Source organism: Acanthisitta chloris, unplaced genomic scaffold (assembly GCF_000695815.1).
Source record: "Acanthisitta chloris isolate BGI_N310 unplaced genomic scaffold, ASM69581v1 scaffold10544, whole genome shotgun sequence".
Classification (NCBI taxonomy): Eukaryota; Metazoa; Chordata; class Aves; order Passeriformes; family Acanthisittidae; genus Acanthisitta; species Acanthisitta chloris.
Window position 1 is genome coordinate 1 of NW_008668775.1, and position 16,021 is coordinate 16,021.

At 37.8% G+C, this 16,021-nt stretch overlaps 1 protein-coding gene across 1 annotated transcript in view; it reads left to right on the forward strand.

Annotated features, from left to right (window-relative positions):
- Positions 1 to 1,388: 1,388 nt before the first annotated feature.
- The window catches only part of SPAG17 (sperm associated antigen 17), a gene marked incomplete at its 5' end in the record, with an annotated part of 29,160 nt that continues 14,527 nt past the window's right edge, over positions 1,389 to 16,021 (forward strand). The window contains 10 exons of the mRNA XM_009073071.1: positions 1,389 to 1,597; positions 4,543 to 4,663; positions 6,447 to 6,775; positions 8,736 to 8,865; positions 10,414 to 10,634; positions 10,929 to 11,073; positions 12,005 to 12,159; positions 12,544 to 12,717; positions 14,821 to 14,948; positions 15,119 to 15,249. Coding sequence (XP_009071319.1) covers positions 1,389 to 1,597; positions 4,543 to 4,663; positions 6,447 to 6,775; positions 8,736 to 8,865; positions 10,414 to 10,634; positions 10,929 to 11,073; positions 12,005 to 12,159; positions 12,544 to 12,717; positions 14,821 to 14,948; positions 15,119 to 15,249 — 1,743 coding nt within the window. The remainder of the gene's footprint in view (positions 1,598 to 4,542; positions 4,664 to 6,446; positions 6,776 to 8,735; positions 8,866 to 10,413; positions 10,635 to 10,928; positions 11,074 to 12,004; positions 12,160 to 12,543; positions 12,718 to 14,820; positions 14,949 to 15,118; positions 15,250 to 16,021) is intronic.

Sequence of the window (16,021 nt, forward strand, 5' to 3'; positions counted from 1 at the left end):
AAGAGATTTTTTTACAGAGAGAGTTATTTGGCCTTGGAATAGGCTGCTCGGGGAGGTGGTAGATTCATCTTCCCTGGTGGGTTTCAAGATGAGACTGGATGTGGCACTTAGTGCTGTGGTCTAGTAATGACGGTAGGGTTGGAGTTGATGATCTTGGAGGTCTTTTCCAACCCGGTTGATTCTGTGATTCTATGATTGTATCTATTTCATTTTCCAAAGCTAAGATGACAAAAAGCCTCAAGCTGTTTGCCGCCTTTGCGCATCTATGTTGTTTCTTGTTTAAATGTTAATATCCTTTAAGTTTTGAATTATTCTTTGTTTTCTCCAGTATTACCAGAATTTAACTTCAGGCCACCTTACATTCAGGTTAGAAATAAGCTCCTCATCTCTTTGTGAATCTGGCACTGTGTTCGCCGCTGGATACTACAGAACCTCTGCACTTCTTTCTGCCTTGACAAAATTATGAGAGTACAACTCCCAAATGCAAGAAACCTGAATGTGTGTGCAAAAGGAATGAAACCTTTCTAATCAGAGGGTCCTCTGGAATTTTCTATCTCTCTCAAGAATACTGAAGACACTTTCTCTCAGTCTTGACAATCCACTTTTCATCAGTCTTAACCTCAGGCACCATGTTCTCATTTTTCAGGGCAACCAGAGGAAAGGGGTAGTTGAAAGTTCTTAAGAAGTCAACAGCCTATAACAGGTTCTATTCCTAAACTCAACACCCTGGGAAGTAGTGTCATCTGAAACAGAACATGAAGGCCGATTGAAGTGTCAGTTTGTTGAAACAAAAATGTTTTACAGAAAATCTAAGTTCTATTAATTTTCAGGAAACTGTTTTGAAAGCAGCATGACTACTTCCTCTTAACATGCTTACAAGGCTGTCCTAATGCTTGGCCTTTGAGAACAGCAAGAGTCTTAGCAAGTCTGGATCATCAGAATCTTTCTGTTAATTATAGCAAAATAGACCTATGCAGTGCGAATTGCTGGAGTCAGTCCATGCTGGATCAGCCCATGGTAGAGCATAACAAGAGTGATCATTTAGTAGATACTAGACTCAGAATGTCTCCACTTGTCTAAATGCTCTGGAGGTAAAGAGAGTTTTAAAAATTGCATTTTTTTTATTTTTGAGGTGATGACCAACTGGCAACTCATAGAAACCAATAGTTTCAGGATGCCTTTTAGCCTAATAAGTTGTCAATCTATGAAAATATATTTTCTAAATAGTTTTATATATTCAGTCCCTCTATCTGAAATAATAAAGTCCCCTACTGAGGTTATTGTGTCTAAGGTAAAATTTAGTGTACAAAATATTATTTTTTTTAAATATGGCCATCTACATTTATGGAAATGAATTGCATTAAAAATGTTGTTTTTCCCTTCCTTAGATGATGAAACAGGTCCTGACTTAGCAAGAATTCTGAACATCCCTTCTGTTCATATTCCAACCATAATTTCTCCAATTACGTCAGCTTCAGAAAAAAAAGATAAGTCAAGCAGACAAAAATCAGGAAAATCCCTGCCTTCTGCAAAAACAAACCATATCAAAACAGGCCCTTCACCACCTAATGGCCTGGAAAAGCAAGAAGAAGGAAAGGTGAGAGAATAGACATTAATCCAATGAAAACAAACAAAAATTGAAATACATGAACTTATGTAAAAGAAACATATATTTCTCTCAGAGGGCTTTGAGCTGTGCCTTTACAAATTCCTAACAATTTATGGTGCTTTTAAGGATATCTCAGTTTTTCTCAGATGTACATATTGGCAGTTGTTATTGAAGTTAGCCTTTATGATTCCATGATGTAAAGCAGTGTGTCTTCTATGGTCCACATATTTTGTCAAGTTTGGCTTTACACCTGTTAGACTTCAGATGATCAGAAGGCTGGAGCACTTTTCCTACAAAGACTGAGAGAATTGGGGCTTTTGAGCCTGGAGAAGAGAAGGCTCCAGGACGACCTTAGAGCAGCCTGGCAGTACTTACAGGGGGCTACAAGAGAGCTAGAGAGGGACATTTTACCAGGGCGTGTAATGATAGGACAAGGGGAATGGCTTTAAACAGAGATGGTTAGGTTTAGGGTAGATATTACAAAGAAAGTCTTTACTGTGAGGATGGTGAGATACTGGAACAGGTTGCCCAGAGAAGTTACAGATGTCTCATCCCTGGAAGTGTTCAAGGCCAGGCTGGATGGCACTTTGAGCAACGTGCTCTTCCTATAGTGGAAGGTGTCCCTGCCCATGACAGGGGTGTTGGAACTAGATGATGTTTAAGGTCCCTTCCAACACAAACGATTCTATGATTATTAATATCTCAGTTACAAGAACTGCTGAATTTTTAGTTTAACCAAGTAGAATTCTTCTGTACTTTCCAAAACCTGTATTGGAAAGTCTAACGAACCATTAAATTAATGGAAGTAGTTTTGCAAAATCTTGCTCTGCAATTTGGTCTTTCCAGCTGATCACAAGCTGGGGACCAGCAATTTGAGGAAGTTACTTTTGCCTAAAACATCACAATACAAGTCTTTGGAAAGGATTTAAAAGCAGATTCTGGATTTCTGTTATGAAATACTATCTAGTATCTAGTGGATGAAGTAATGCTTGTGACTCTTGTTTCAACATGGATGCTGTGCATATGTATCCACAAAAAGTGCTTCTTACCTAATTTTGAAAGTTTAGCTAGGTGTTTGAAGAGCATGAGCATGGAAAGTGGGATAGGGAGTGGCTGGACAGCCCCCAGCATAACATACAGCAAGTGTGTAGCACAAACGAACCCTATAGAAATAAATAACCCTATCATTAAAAATCTGTCGGGAGGATTTCTAAGCCAAAAGGCTTTTAACTGCTTGGTTTAGAATTGCATTCGATAGAGAGTATCCATATTAGTGCATACAGCACCTGACTGTGTGAGTCTGCAAGGATTGTGGAGAACAGGATTAGAATCCAAAACAGGCATGACAAATTCACATGGACGTGGTATGTAAAATAGGATGCAGTTCAGTAAAAGTAAGTGGTAGGTTCTACAATTTCCTATAAATAATCAGGGTATATCTACAGAATGGATGACAGTTGTGTCAATGACAGCTCTACAGAGAAAGGTCTGAGAGTTGCTGTGGATCACAACAGCATCTAGCTATGAGAAGGGCAAAGACCACATTGAGGTGAATAAACAGGAGTATAGTGAAGGTATTTTCCATTCAGGGCTGGTAGGGCCTCAGTTGAAGCATTGTGTTCAGGTGTGGATAACGCACTGTAAGAATATTACGGGCCACACTGAAGGCTTTCAAGGAAAGCATGAAGAAAGATTAGAGGTCTACAAAACTTGACAAGTGGGGAAAGATTAAATGACTTGAATTTGTTTGATCTAGAGTTGAGAGACAGAATAGCTTTCTGTAAAGAGCTAAAGGTATGCCATCATCTCTTAAACTAGCAGAAATAATAAGAAGTAAATTATTTTTCTGTAATACTGATTCAGGTTAACTGATAGGAAAATACCATCAAGATTAATCAAGTTTAAGCATTGGAAAACCTCAGGCCCTAGAAATTTTTAGAACAGGTTACATTAGAAGTTTTCTCTAATGACATAGGCATACTTTATTATTTTTTTTACTATTAGACTGGGAAAAGTAGGTGACAGCTGAGGGTTACTTGTGCCCCATTGTGTGACTTCTACTTCATGAACCTGTGACTACAATCTTAGGGTATTGAGAGTAGCCTTAATTATCCAGCAATATTATGCAAAGTAACCTTTATGTACAGCATCCTTTATGCTGAGAAACAGGTGGCAAAATATCTGTCATTTCCCCCCTGTATTTCTATTTCTTAAAAGCAAGAATATGGAGTAATACCAGGACAAATTCTCTCTGTTACCTCTATCTGCAATGCAAAACTGTTTTCTTTTTATGTCTACTGGCATAGTGTAGTCCATTGTCACACAGGTTTTTGAGGGGATGACATTTAAGGGTCTATTGTTGGGTTTTTTCCCAAATATTCCAGGGCCTTCAGACATTCCTTAGGTCATCCTCATCTTTTCTAGTCATCAGAAAAGTTTCCATTACAGAGCAGTGCAAAAAAGGATTACACATTTTGACTGCCAAACATTCCTTCCTGTCCCCTTCTTGAGTCAGTGCTTTATTTGCAGCAGACAGGGAGTACTGCTCTACTAATCTTTTGTGTTCTTTTAATGATTAAAGGTAAAATAACCGATATGCAACTTCAATAATTATTTCACGCTTTCAGCTGAGCATTTTCTATTTATGGCCATCTCATCTGAACATTATGCACAAGGTACAAGATAGCATAATGAGTCAGCAAAATTAATAAGGTTAGAAAGGACTGTTCTTCAAGGTGAATGGAAGAAGGTAGCATAATCAAAGAAAATAACCCAATTTTTCCACTTCAGAACGCATAAACTCTCAAAATGTGAAATATGAATGATAGACAACACTTTTTAAAAATAAATTGTTACAACTGAAATCTGGAGACTAATTTCTACTTTATTCTTTTTAAATGTGGAATAAAACTAATTCATGTTTTATTCTGTAGGTGGAAATGGAAGAACCAGCTTCCCAAAAACAAGAGATGTCAGATGATCTTGCTTTTCCAAGTTTAAATGTCTCCTGTCCCAATGGACTTGTGTTAACTTTCCTTGGTGAAAGTTTTGGAGGTTAGTTTTCTGAGCCACTGCAAAGTAAGGAATTTGAAAGAAGTTAAACTTGCAGAAGAAAATTATTGCGTCATTGATGAGTTTTGATGTAACAATATGATTTTTTAAAATGTCAGATTGCTAAGTTTGTTGCAATGCCTATTTAATAGTATTCACAACATAAATAATGATAAAACAGATACAAAATCTAGAATTGCAAGTTTTTGGACATAAAAGATTGAGAGCAGGGAAGTAGCAACTCTAAAATGCCCTGGGGAGTCACATTGGACAAACAGTTGAATATGCATGTATGTTGGAATACTAAAGAAAAATGAGCAAATTCAATTAATAAATCATGAATATATTGAAGAATTTTGAGTGATAACAGGAAGATACATTACCCGTATCTGCACCTTTTTTGGCAGTGTATGTACTTAAGTCCACAAGACAAAATGTTAATACTTTGAAAACTTCAGGGAAAAGTGACAGGAATGATTAAAGCATGGGAAGATGTGTATTATAGTGAGCCCATGTCACCAGAGAACTCAATTTAATTGCCAAAGAAAAGGTCAAAGGAGTAACTGGTACCGGTCTGGAAATAGAATTTTGGTGATAGCTTTTAAACACAGAACACAAAGGTATTACAATTTCCAGGGGCTTGAAACAGAAAAGTAGTAATTTTATACTAGATTTAAGCTATACTTGTCTATTAATGGTAAGAATAATTAACAAAATTAACCCAGACTGTGATCAACTCTCTGCTACTTGATATTTTACAATCAGGTTTGTTGTTGCCTTTCTAAAATATATGATGAGTTTCAAACAGGAATTATTTCACAGAAGTCCTTTAATTTATGCCATCCAGTACATACAGAGAAGATGCTCATAATAAGGTTTTCTGCCCTTATCATTGAATTTCCTTTAGAAGACTGATGGGCTATATAAATACTTACAAGTTCCTGTGCCTGACATATCCTTCTGCAATAGTTCCATTTCCCAGTGTTTTTGAAAAACAGCGTGAGGTTCATCTTTGCATGCTGTAAACTGTAGTAAATCTTGTGGTGGTTCAGTCATGTAGTTAGGTTTTGAATCAGACAAATGTGGGTGTTTTTGCCATTTAATCAGTTTTAAAACCAGCTGCATATAGATGTCATCTAATACCTATGTATAACAAATCTGTAGAGTCCAGTAAATATGCTCTGATTACTCTGGTGTGAAGTAAAGAACATACACAGGGTTTTCAGACATACAGAGTTTGACAAGGAGCCTACGTTGAAATGCTGAATAGCTGAGGTGAACAGAGCAATTACAGGCATGTACCTGTAGTGTCTGGACACAGCTACCATAATTGCATCTGTTAGCACACTTGACACACTGCCATAATTGAATCTTAAAAACTTACTTGTTCAAGTAGACAAAATAATAACTTTGGTTTCTATACAAATTCAAATTTGGCGAAACTCAGTAACTTTTTTTCACCTTTATGAGCAGTTAGGAAATTCCCCTCACCTAATGTTAGCCTTCCAAAAGTTCAGCATCCATAATAAATTCATCTTCAAATTTCCCTTGGTTTCACTTGGAAGGACAGCCACAGGAGGATGCAGAGTTTCTGAGTAGGTGACTGTTTTGAATTCTTCTCTGAATAACGGTGTCTGTCCCTTACTCTGGATTACAGAGTAAGCCAAGGAGGGTTAGTCTTACTCACCCAAAATTGCACACCTTCTGTAGACACTATGATGCTGGCTGTTCAGCACTGTTGGAATGTGTGCTACACAACATTAAGTAATTCAGAATTTGTTTTCAGGTTTGAAAGGTGAAGCCCCAGCTGCTGAAGAAGAGGAAGAGCTGGTAAAGGAAAGTGAGGCCAAAGCAGATGAAGCAAAGGAGGAAAAGGTTATGGAAAGTGAAGAGAAGACACATGAGGTTACAGAAGATGGAACGAAGCACAAAGACACCGAAAGAGAGCAGGCCAAGCAGTCTACTCTGGAAGTTCTGGTTAGGCAGAGTTATCCCCAAGAAGTAAAGAATGCTCATCTTTATACAGCTGTGGCAAGGCAAGCAGAGCAAGAGGTGTCAAGAATCATCACCAATCAAGGAACTGTCATAAAATACTTCATGGATGGATCTACCCAGGTATGTTTAGGAGAATTCATTGTTAAAAGCTTGCATGTTTGAATTCCCTTAAACTTGTGTTTGTCAACTGAGATAGAGAAGTGTCAAGTTTGTAGATGAAGGAGTTAAGTAACTACTGAGTTATGCAGCCATGTCAAGACTAAAATGCTCTTGGCTTTGTTCAGAGTCAGAACTTAAGGCACATAGGGAGTTTTAAGTATGCAAATTTTAGGCATGTGAAGATTTTAGGCAACTTTGGGATTAGGAAAAAACTGAATGTAGTTTTGAGAGCTACATTCCTGGACTTAAGCATCTGAGGATTAATTTGGCTTTGGGTATTTTGGCAACATAAAAGCATCTATATAATTTTTCAGTCTAAACAGTTTTATGGGATCTGGAAAACACCTGAACTGTTCTTCAGTCCTGCAGACATCTTTAGGTATCCTAAATTTTCAGGAAAAAAAAGACTTTATATTCCTAAGTATCTTCTTCATTTGCACATATTTAGTTTGCCTAGAATCCTGGTACATTTTAGGTGCTGTAGACTAGATACCATCTTTGCAAATACTGTAATCAATCTACAAGCAACTTTCTCTTCAAAGTCCAAGACTATACATGTAGATAGCAAACAGATGACAAGAGGAGTCATCTGCTTTGATTTAGTAACTGTCAAAATAATTCCTTATTTCCTCAAGGTTTTTCTTCAGTCTAAGTAGACCACTGCTCCTAGTAGAAGTTCTTTATGTGTATTCATTGCATTAGATCTTAAACCATTTAGCCAGGATTTCTGAGAAACCTATCCATTTCAGAAGTATGCAAAGAAGCTAGTTGCTCTGTGTCTATATAGTCTCAACATACTGTCTCCTGATAGAAAAATGGAGATCTTATATGCCCAGTATGATTTTACAGTAGTCTTTGTATAAACAGATTGAGTGCAATCTTCTTAATGTTAACCTAATTTATGTGAATCATCAAGCGTGTATTGCATATAAATAAGCATTCAAAAAAGAAGAAATGTTTAATTACCTTACAGTAACAATCTCAAGAGTTTCTATATGATATCCATTTGTCTTCTACATTGTACTGTATTTGTATATTAATTCAGGGATGGCTGGGGTAGTTCTAGGCTTTATCTGACACACAGAGAATATACATGTCAAGCGTTGAGTGTAATGGACAATAGCTGTAATTAGATAAATAACGTAGACTTCCTTTTGTTAGCTGTTTTGGTGGCTATAAAATTAACAGTAGTCCTAGGCATGTTTAATACCTCAATACAGATGAATATGTCAATGCTGTGCTCAGTGTTGGTGGTGCAGCCTCACTGCACTGGGTGCAGTTCTGGGCCCCACAATTTCGGACTTTGGAATAAGTCCAGAGCAGGGCAACTAAGTTGGTGAAACTATGGGCAGGCATGTTGTGTGAGGAGCAGCTTAGAACTCTGGGCTTGTCTGCTCTGGAGAGGCAGAGGCTGAGGGTAAACCCTGGCACGCTCTGCAGCTCTCTGACAGGGGAAGTGGAGAGGGAGGTGCTGATCCCTTCTCCTTGGGATCAGGGACAGGACACATGGGAATGGCTCAAAGCTGTGCCAGAGGAGGTTTAGACTTGACATTGGGAAGCATGTCTTTACTGAGAGGGTGGTCAAGTACTGAACAGGCTTCCTAGAGAGGGGCTTGATGCCCCAATGCCTGTCAGTGTTTAGGGGCATTTGGACAATGCTTTACCTTGGTCAGTCCTGAAGTGATCAGGCGATTGGAGCAGATGATCACTGTAGATCCCTTCCAGCTGAAATAGTCTCTTCTATTCATTATTTTTGAGAAAGATTCTTTATTTCTTGTATTCATTCTGAGATTTTTTACTTTTTTCCTCTGCCATCACCCGCAGTATTCTAGTGGCTATTGCATTTGTGGCACATTCTTTAGGGACTTTCTAGTGGTGTTAGAAGTGATTTTAACCTCCAGTTTGTCCTTGATTTCTGTAGATTCTGTTTGCTGATGGCACAGTGAGTAGGAGTCCTGATTCCGGCCCTGTCCTACCACCACCTGCAATTCCAAATAACATACAACCATTACCAGAACTGGAGCCTTTAACTGAGACCAGGACTAAGAAAGGTAACATTTTTGGTGTTTTGGACAGATCTAAAGTTAGGAGGGCTGATGATACTTAGTAACAGGTGTATTTCTTTAGTCTGAAAATTATTTCAGTGTGAAAATGCAATTTTACCTGTACTTATCTGCTGCACACTACTATGTTACTTCACAGCAAATCACTTCTCCCCTACTCCAGATTTATTTTTCTTCTAATATGCTAAAAAGGGTGTGTAAGAACTACATTGGTATCAGAGTGATTGAACACAAAGTCTCTTAAAAGAAATCCTTGTAAGTACAGTAGTGTTAAATGTTTACTTGTGTGTTACACAGTTTTTAGCCTTCGTATTGAGAAATGCTTCTCTCACAGAGGATACTGTATTTTTCCTTCTCATTGTATGTATTCTAAGGCACCTACTATTGGACATTATCAATTAGTCGTATGATTCTTGATTGGTGGCAATATAGCCATTCTTACATGATTTTGTTTAGCTGAGAAAGAACCAAATAAATATTTACTTCATGCCCCAGAGTGTAGTCTGAGATCACTGCCAGTGCTCCTTAGTACACAGAATAATTATGACCTGTCATATTAACTTATAATTTATTGGAAACATGTGAATAAAAATTGCTGCCAAAGAAAAAGGGGTCTTAAAAATAGACTTAGAGTCAAGTCCAGTCCTGTTTCTTAGGATATTCCTCAGGATAATTGCAGAGATCTTTGAGAACAACTCTGACAAACCATCTTCTAATATATGCAGTCTCAGCATCTGTGAACAGTGTATATCCTTTATTCCTTATCCTTTATTTATGATCACTTTCCTGCTTCCCCCCACCTTTCCTCTTCACTGCTTATTCTTGACAAATTTATAGTGAACAGTTTCATCTTTTGTCTTCTAGGTTTTGGGGGTTTTTGCTAGGAGATGTATGCAGTAAGTCTTTTAGCATACTTTCTGGACTATGCTCTTTTACATACACTTAGTCTAAGTTCCTTTTTCCTGAATAAGGGAGACCAGAGTTCTCTATAACATTATTAATAAGATCTCTCCAATTCCTTTTCATGATGGAATCTCCATCACTTTTCTTCTGATGCACCATGGGATTGTGTTGGCCTTTTTGGTCACCATATTTTCACACTGATAACTTGGAGTCATTCTGTATGGATGATACTTCCAGACCTTTCTTTTCTTCTACTGTTGCAAACTTAACTGAAACCAAAATTATTTTTATTCCTTTTCACATGAAATTTTGTTCTGATAAGCTCTATCAAATTCCTATCACCTTAATCTTCTAGCTCATGGGACAGTTTTGGATGCTTCTTTTTCTGTAATTCATTCAGATTTTCTTTTGCATTGATAGTCCCTTCCAAAGTCATGTCATAATCAGACATCATTAGCATGCTGTTTACTTTATCTGTCTCGTTAAGGAATACATTAAATAGGTTAGGTCAGGAGCCTGCCTCTGAGTAACAGGAGTTGTAATTTTCTTCTAACCTGTTAAACACGTGCTCACTGGTTTTGTCTTTTGCCTTAGAGAATACCAAGCCTGATAGAGAAATTTTTGTTTCTGCAGGACAAGGCAGTGGCAGAAACATTGTATCACACCCAACCAAGGACAAGTTGTTTGAAAATACTGTTCAGGATCTGGTTAATTCTAAGCAACTTGAGGAAAACCAGGCAGGAACCTGGATAACAACAACTCCAACAGGCATTCAAGTGGGCACTGAGGGTACAAAGAGAATGGATCTGAAGCCACTCTTAATGTACCAGGCAACTGACCCAGCTGATGGAAAGGTATTACTACTTTTGCATTATTATAGCACTGTCTACTAAGGTATGAGACAGGGCTGCCTCATATAACCTGTAGGATGTGTTCTTTGAAAACATCCTACAGGTTGTGTTACTACACTGTTACAAATATAAAAGCTTAAGATTTTTAAGAAAATGTGACTCCCTGATCTCTGAAGTAGATGAAGCTGCAGTAGCCTAGCTTCTTCAGAGTTTTGGTGCGTGATGCCTGCTAGTGTTGGTGGTGCTGTTGCAAATATCACAGGGCTAATATAAATGAGCGTTCCTTCATTCTTTCAGGTTATGACTGTACGAGATGATGAAGTGATAATTGTTGAGAAGCTGGATGGTAGCAGAGTAGTAGAACATGCTGATGGTACCAGGATCACAACTTTTTATAAAAAATGTGGAGACCATTTTGTACCGGAGAGTAGTGAGGAAACAGGTAAAATCCAAAGGGGAGCACTTACCTCTGCTCTGTCTTGTGTGGCAGATAATTATCAAAATATGTACTATAGGTGGCTTATGCCAGTAGCCTAGATAAAACATCCACTAGTGCAGTCTAGGCTTAGTTTGTCTGCTTTCTTTTGGCAGTATTCGGTGCAAAATATATACTTTTGTAAGCAATCAAATTTCCTTCTTTCCATGCATATATGTACATGGTCCTAGTTCACTATGAGACTGCATTGACTAGTGTGTTCATTGTCCTCTCTCAACCTGCCCTTATACTAGCAAACAAGCTTGGTTCATTTTCTAGACAAGTCCTGTCTTCCTTAATTAACATGAAGTGTACATTTACCATGTGGGTGTCTGGACTGTTCAAACACATTAGGAAGTTCTGGCTGTGTGGCAAAAGACCTTTATAGAGTAAATAGGAAACCCCTGTGGGATTTTAATGACCTTGAACTGATCTGTCTGTTCAGTGGGAAGGAAACGACCAGATTAGCATACTGGTTTGATTTGATTTCCAAGATTTGTGCTGCTGAATAGGAATTTCTTCATATTTTAGAGCCTGTATTATAGGCACAGAGGATTTCAGTGATCCAACATGTATGTTACAAACATCCAGGTCATTATGTTTAGTACCATGCTTCATACATTAGAGTGTACTTTCCTGGCCAGCCACAGATGGTTGCAGACATTCTTTGCTGTTTTTTTTAATTTATTTTCCTATATTCAGTATGCAGTCCAGAATTTCAAAGATTGTGTATTGTTTACATAACACAAAATTTTGTGATAAAGGATGCTAATGAAGTTTATGAGAGTCTTGTACTGGGAGATAAATATCCAGCACTATGAGAGAAAAAGCAAATTGAATCACAAGACATTTCCATGATTCTTGTGCTCATGTCTCATTGTTCTGTATTAATTCTTAGATGAACACTCATCAGCCACCTCAAAAAAGGTGAAATGTATGCGAGTAGAGAATCCCAAGTTTGCTACTGTTGTAACAAATTGTGAGGATGGTACCTGTTGTACTGTCTTTGGAGATGGGACATCTATCCTAGCTAAGCCACAGGGAACATATCAGGTGGGAATTATTTTTAGTTTGTCACAGTGAAATTGTCTTTACATTCCAAGTTCCCTGCCATTAGCAGCTCTTGCCTTGACTATTTTAACTCCCTTCTCGATAGTCTTCACAAATCCTTTGATCCCTTTCAAACTCTGCCAGTATTTAGGTATTTACTCAAAACTGTATAGTATATTTAAATCACAGTCTTAAATTTCCTGAAGTTAAATATTACAGAGACACCTTCCTTCTTTGTCTCCCTTTTGTCCCTCTAAACTGGATGATTCAGTATCAAAGGTCTGATAGCTCTCCTCTTGATTTGTGTCTGTTCTTCATTTTCACGGTACCTCTAAACTAAAGTTTTCACCTTTCAGAACTGAACCACTTCCCTTTTTGCTGTCATAGGTTTTACCCATCAAGACAGGTTCTCTTTACATTGATGAAGATTGCTCAGCAGTTTATACCCACAAAGTTTATGATTTTGTCAGCCAGAAAGAGAAACAAGCTGGGAGATACATTATGAAACACACTTGCAGCACTATTTGTGAGATGATGGATCCTGAAGGAAATACTTTCAAGGTAAAATAGTTGGAAGAAAACAAGTTTCTGCATTTTAAGTAATTTTATCCTATAAGCTTCTCTCAGATTGTAGCTTTGCAATATTTAAAGTAGCCTAGCTAGCCAGAAGGGGACACCACCTGAATCAGTCCTGATATGTTCTTGACTAAGTGATGGATTTCCTTTTGTTGATAATTCCCCCTTTATAGAGAGACTAAAGTAAAACACATGGTGTACAGTTTACTTCACCTGTAAATGGCCTTAATTGGCATGACTCTATTATAGCAAAAAGTCAGCTCTGCAAGTGAGGATTGAAAATGAGAGAGGACATTTGCTTTTCAGGAGGTCTGTAGAAACACTCTTATTGGTCTGGTAAGGCAACTGTTGTGAAAGGAACGATTCAGTCTTTAAATTAATTTTGTTTGTACTGTGATCCTTTCACACCTAAGGCATATGTTGTGCTATGTTAGTACTTAGCTTTGAGCTCTGAAAATATCATCTAAGTGTCAGTGAGCTGCATAGTTTTCTAATTAAGATTCTAATTAAAGATTCTGAATTTGACATCCTTATAGTGTCCTTTCTATTGTTGCAACTATCATTACCATTTTCCCAGATTCCTGTGAAACAGCATTGAGGTTCCTCTGGACACATGCACTAGAATAGTTTTTAACTTGGCTGAAGAGGCAGTGCTTGTAAAAATCTATGCTGTGTCAATCTCTCCCTAACAAATTTTGAACTTATAAACTAGAGGGATAGAGATTTCAAAGATAGCAAGTTCCTAGAAAATCATTACAATTCAAAGCATCACAGAAGTTGTTTGGCATCAGCATTAGGACATCCTGCTTTTTCTCAGCTGATAGAGAACAAAGGAAGGAGGTTGAGGAGGCTGTGGGACAGTTTTTGGGAGCAGTGATCACAGAGGATATGGGTTCCAGTAAGAAAGATGAGATTAATTTAGTATGAGAAGATGGAGAAATGAAGAATAACTGTAGGAAAAACAAGTTTCATTGGTTTTCAGTTAGTGGAGTATCTTGTATTTGCATCATTCCACTATTCTAATCTCAAGACCTCATTTTCATTGAACAAGTGCTGATGTCATGGATGGAATAACAACTCATTAATCTAAGCTTCTCGTTGTGTACATACATAATAAGAGGTCCTGCCTGCTGTTACAATCAGCTGTTATCCAGTTCCTCAAGTCTAGTTCTCATGTTCTGCATGGTTGGTAGGGATGGCAACCAAGTGCAGGTGTAATAGGATGAGTTCTTCCTCTGTCCTAGCCACACCTGAGACTACAGCAAAAAGGACATGGACTAGCTATGTCAGATTCAGTTTTTGGACTGCCCTTTGAATCACACTCCTTTAAGCTGTATCTTCCAAATGAAGATCTTAGTTATTACTCCTATACTGCTAGAGGTATAAGCAGAATTTCCTGGTTTTCGTTCTCTTTCTGTGAGCTCAGCAAGCTTTGAGGCAAACAACCAGACCTCTGCCACACAGCAAGCTGTCAAAGCCAGGCAATGTCAAAACAAACATTTCTTAAAGGTCCCTTACAGTGTATATATAGGTGAACATATTTATTCGTAGTTACCAACATATACACTCACACCCCTGTGCATATGTATATACACATTTATATTTATCTATACACCTACATAGGAGTATATATGTATGTACTATGTGGTTATTAACTAATATATTAGCTTATAGATACATATATAATTATGTATACATTTGTGTGTATCTGTTTCTCTCTGTATGTGTCAGTATACGAACATAAACACATATACCTCACAGGGAGGGGTACATCAAGGGCTATCTTAAGTGCAGTTACCTGGCTTGAACAGTAAGTGAGTAATTTTTGTGCAAAAATCCTTGAGCATTTATTAAATATCAGCTTGTGATATTAGTGTTTATGATACAGCATGTCTTTCTAGAAATGTTTTGCTTTTTTCACTATCTTTTCAGTTTTCATTTCTTTTTCCTGTGAGTTTCAGGTTACTCAACATGAAATATGTTTTTTCTATCTCTTTCACTGCATTAGGTAATACTAAAGTTCAGCACCAAGTTACTGTTTTAAAAGTATTTTGTAACTTAAGTTATTTTACATAATGTCTACCCTAGATCATGGCTGATGGCAGCACAAATGTGTGTCCCCCTAGCATTGGCTCTGATGAAAAGGAGGACCGAAGTTCAGCAGCAGGACTCCAAGAAGATAACAAACCCATCACTTATAATGAGCATGCCCCCAGGTAAACTGCACTGGATTCATAGATTACACTTTCTTTTCACTACTCTATATTTGCACAGGGTTTGTAGATTTGTGCTTCCTTTGTTCAGTACTCTGTATTTGCACATTTGATGTCAGCATGTTGGACCTCCATTTCTTGATACAGTCTGATGCGTGTGCTTGGCTGTACAGGTTTTTCATCATCCACGCGGATGGTTCTGGAAGTGAGCTCCTGCGGAGCAGGGATGTACACGAGTATCTGGCTGAGGCCTGTAGTGATCCTGCCACTGCAGTCTTGCAGGATCCTTTACAAGAACATCCAGGTAGCAAGCTTTTCTTTCCTGGCAGACTACTAATAGAAATAACTGTGGATTCAGAAGTTTCAAATCTCTTATTTGGATAGGAAATGTTTTTACCCATGTAGACAAGTGTCCATGGTTCTGGCAGTGAAGTGTGGGGAAGGAGTAGTTTGTAGGAAAACTATGGTAATCAGAGAATTAACTGTAGGACACTGTTAACGAATAGGTGAACAAACAAATGGTGTATCTTTATCCATCCTGTCACACAAACAAAAGTGATTACTAAATGGATATATTCTCTATATTTACTGTCAAAAAATGTATGTATCACAGTCTTCATTAATGATCTAGCAGCGAAGACAATGATATTCTGATATTGAGCCTGAGTCTGGCTGTTGGAAAGGATACATATTAAGAAGCTGAAAATACATGACTGATATAGGGAATCCAGTAGTATGTGGTACCAACGACCTTGTAGTAGCAATGCAAGACATTACATCCTGAAATGACTAGTTATCATTGTAAAGTTAGTTTGGAGACACTGTTTCTATAAAGTGCATTGTGGCGTAACAGGTAGATGCTAACAAAACAAATATATCTTTAAAAGACAGGAATGTATGGTTCCCCTGGATATCAGGGTATGATAAGTGTTGTTTGCTTCAAGCCATAAAGTACGAAGATATTTTTCTGAAAGATTTATGTCATAAGCATGAGGAACACCTTATCAGGTGTTGCACATTTTTAATGGTACTTCTATTCACAACAAGGACAGGTTCCCCATTGTACAAACTGAATG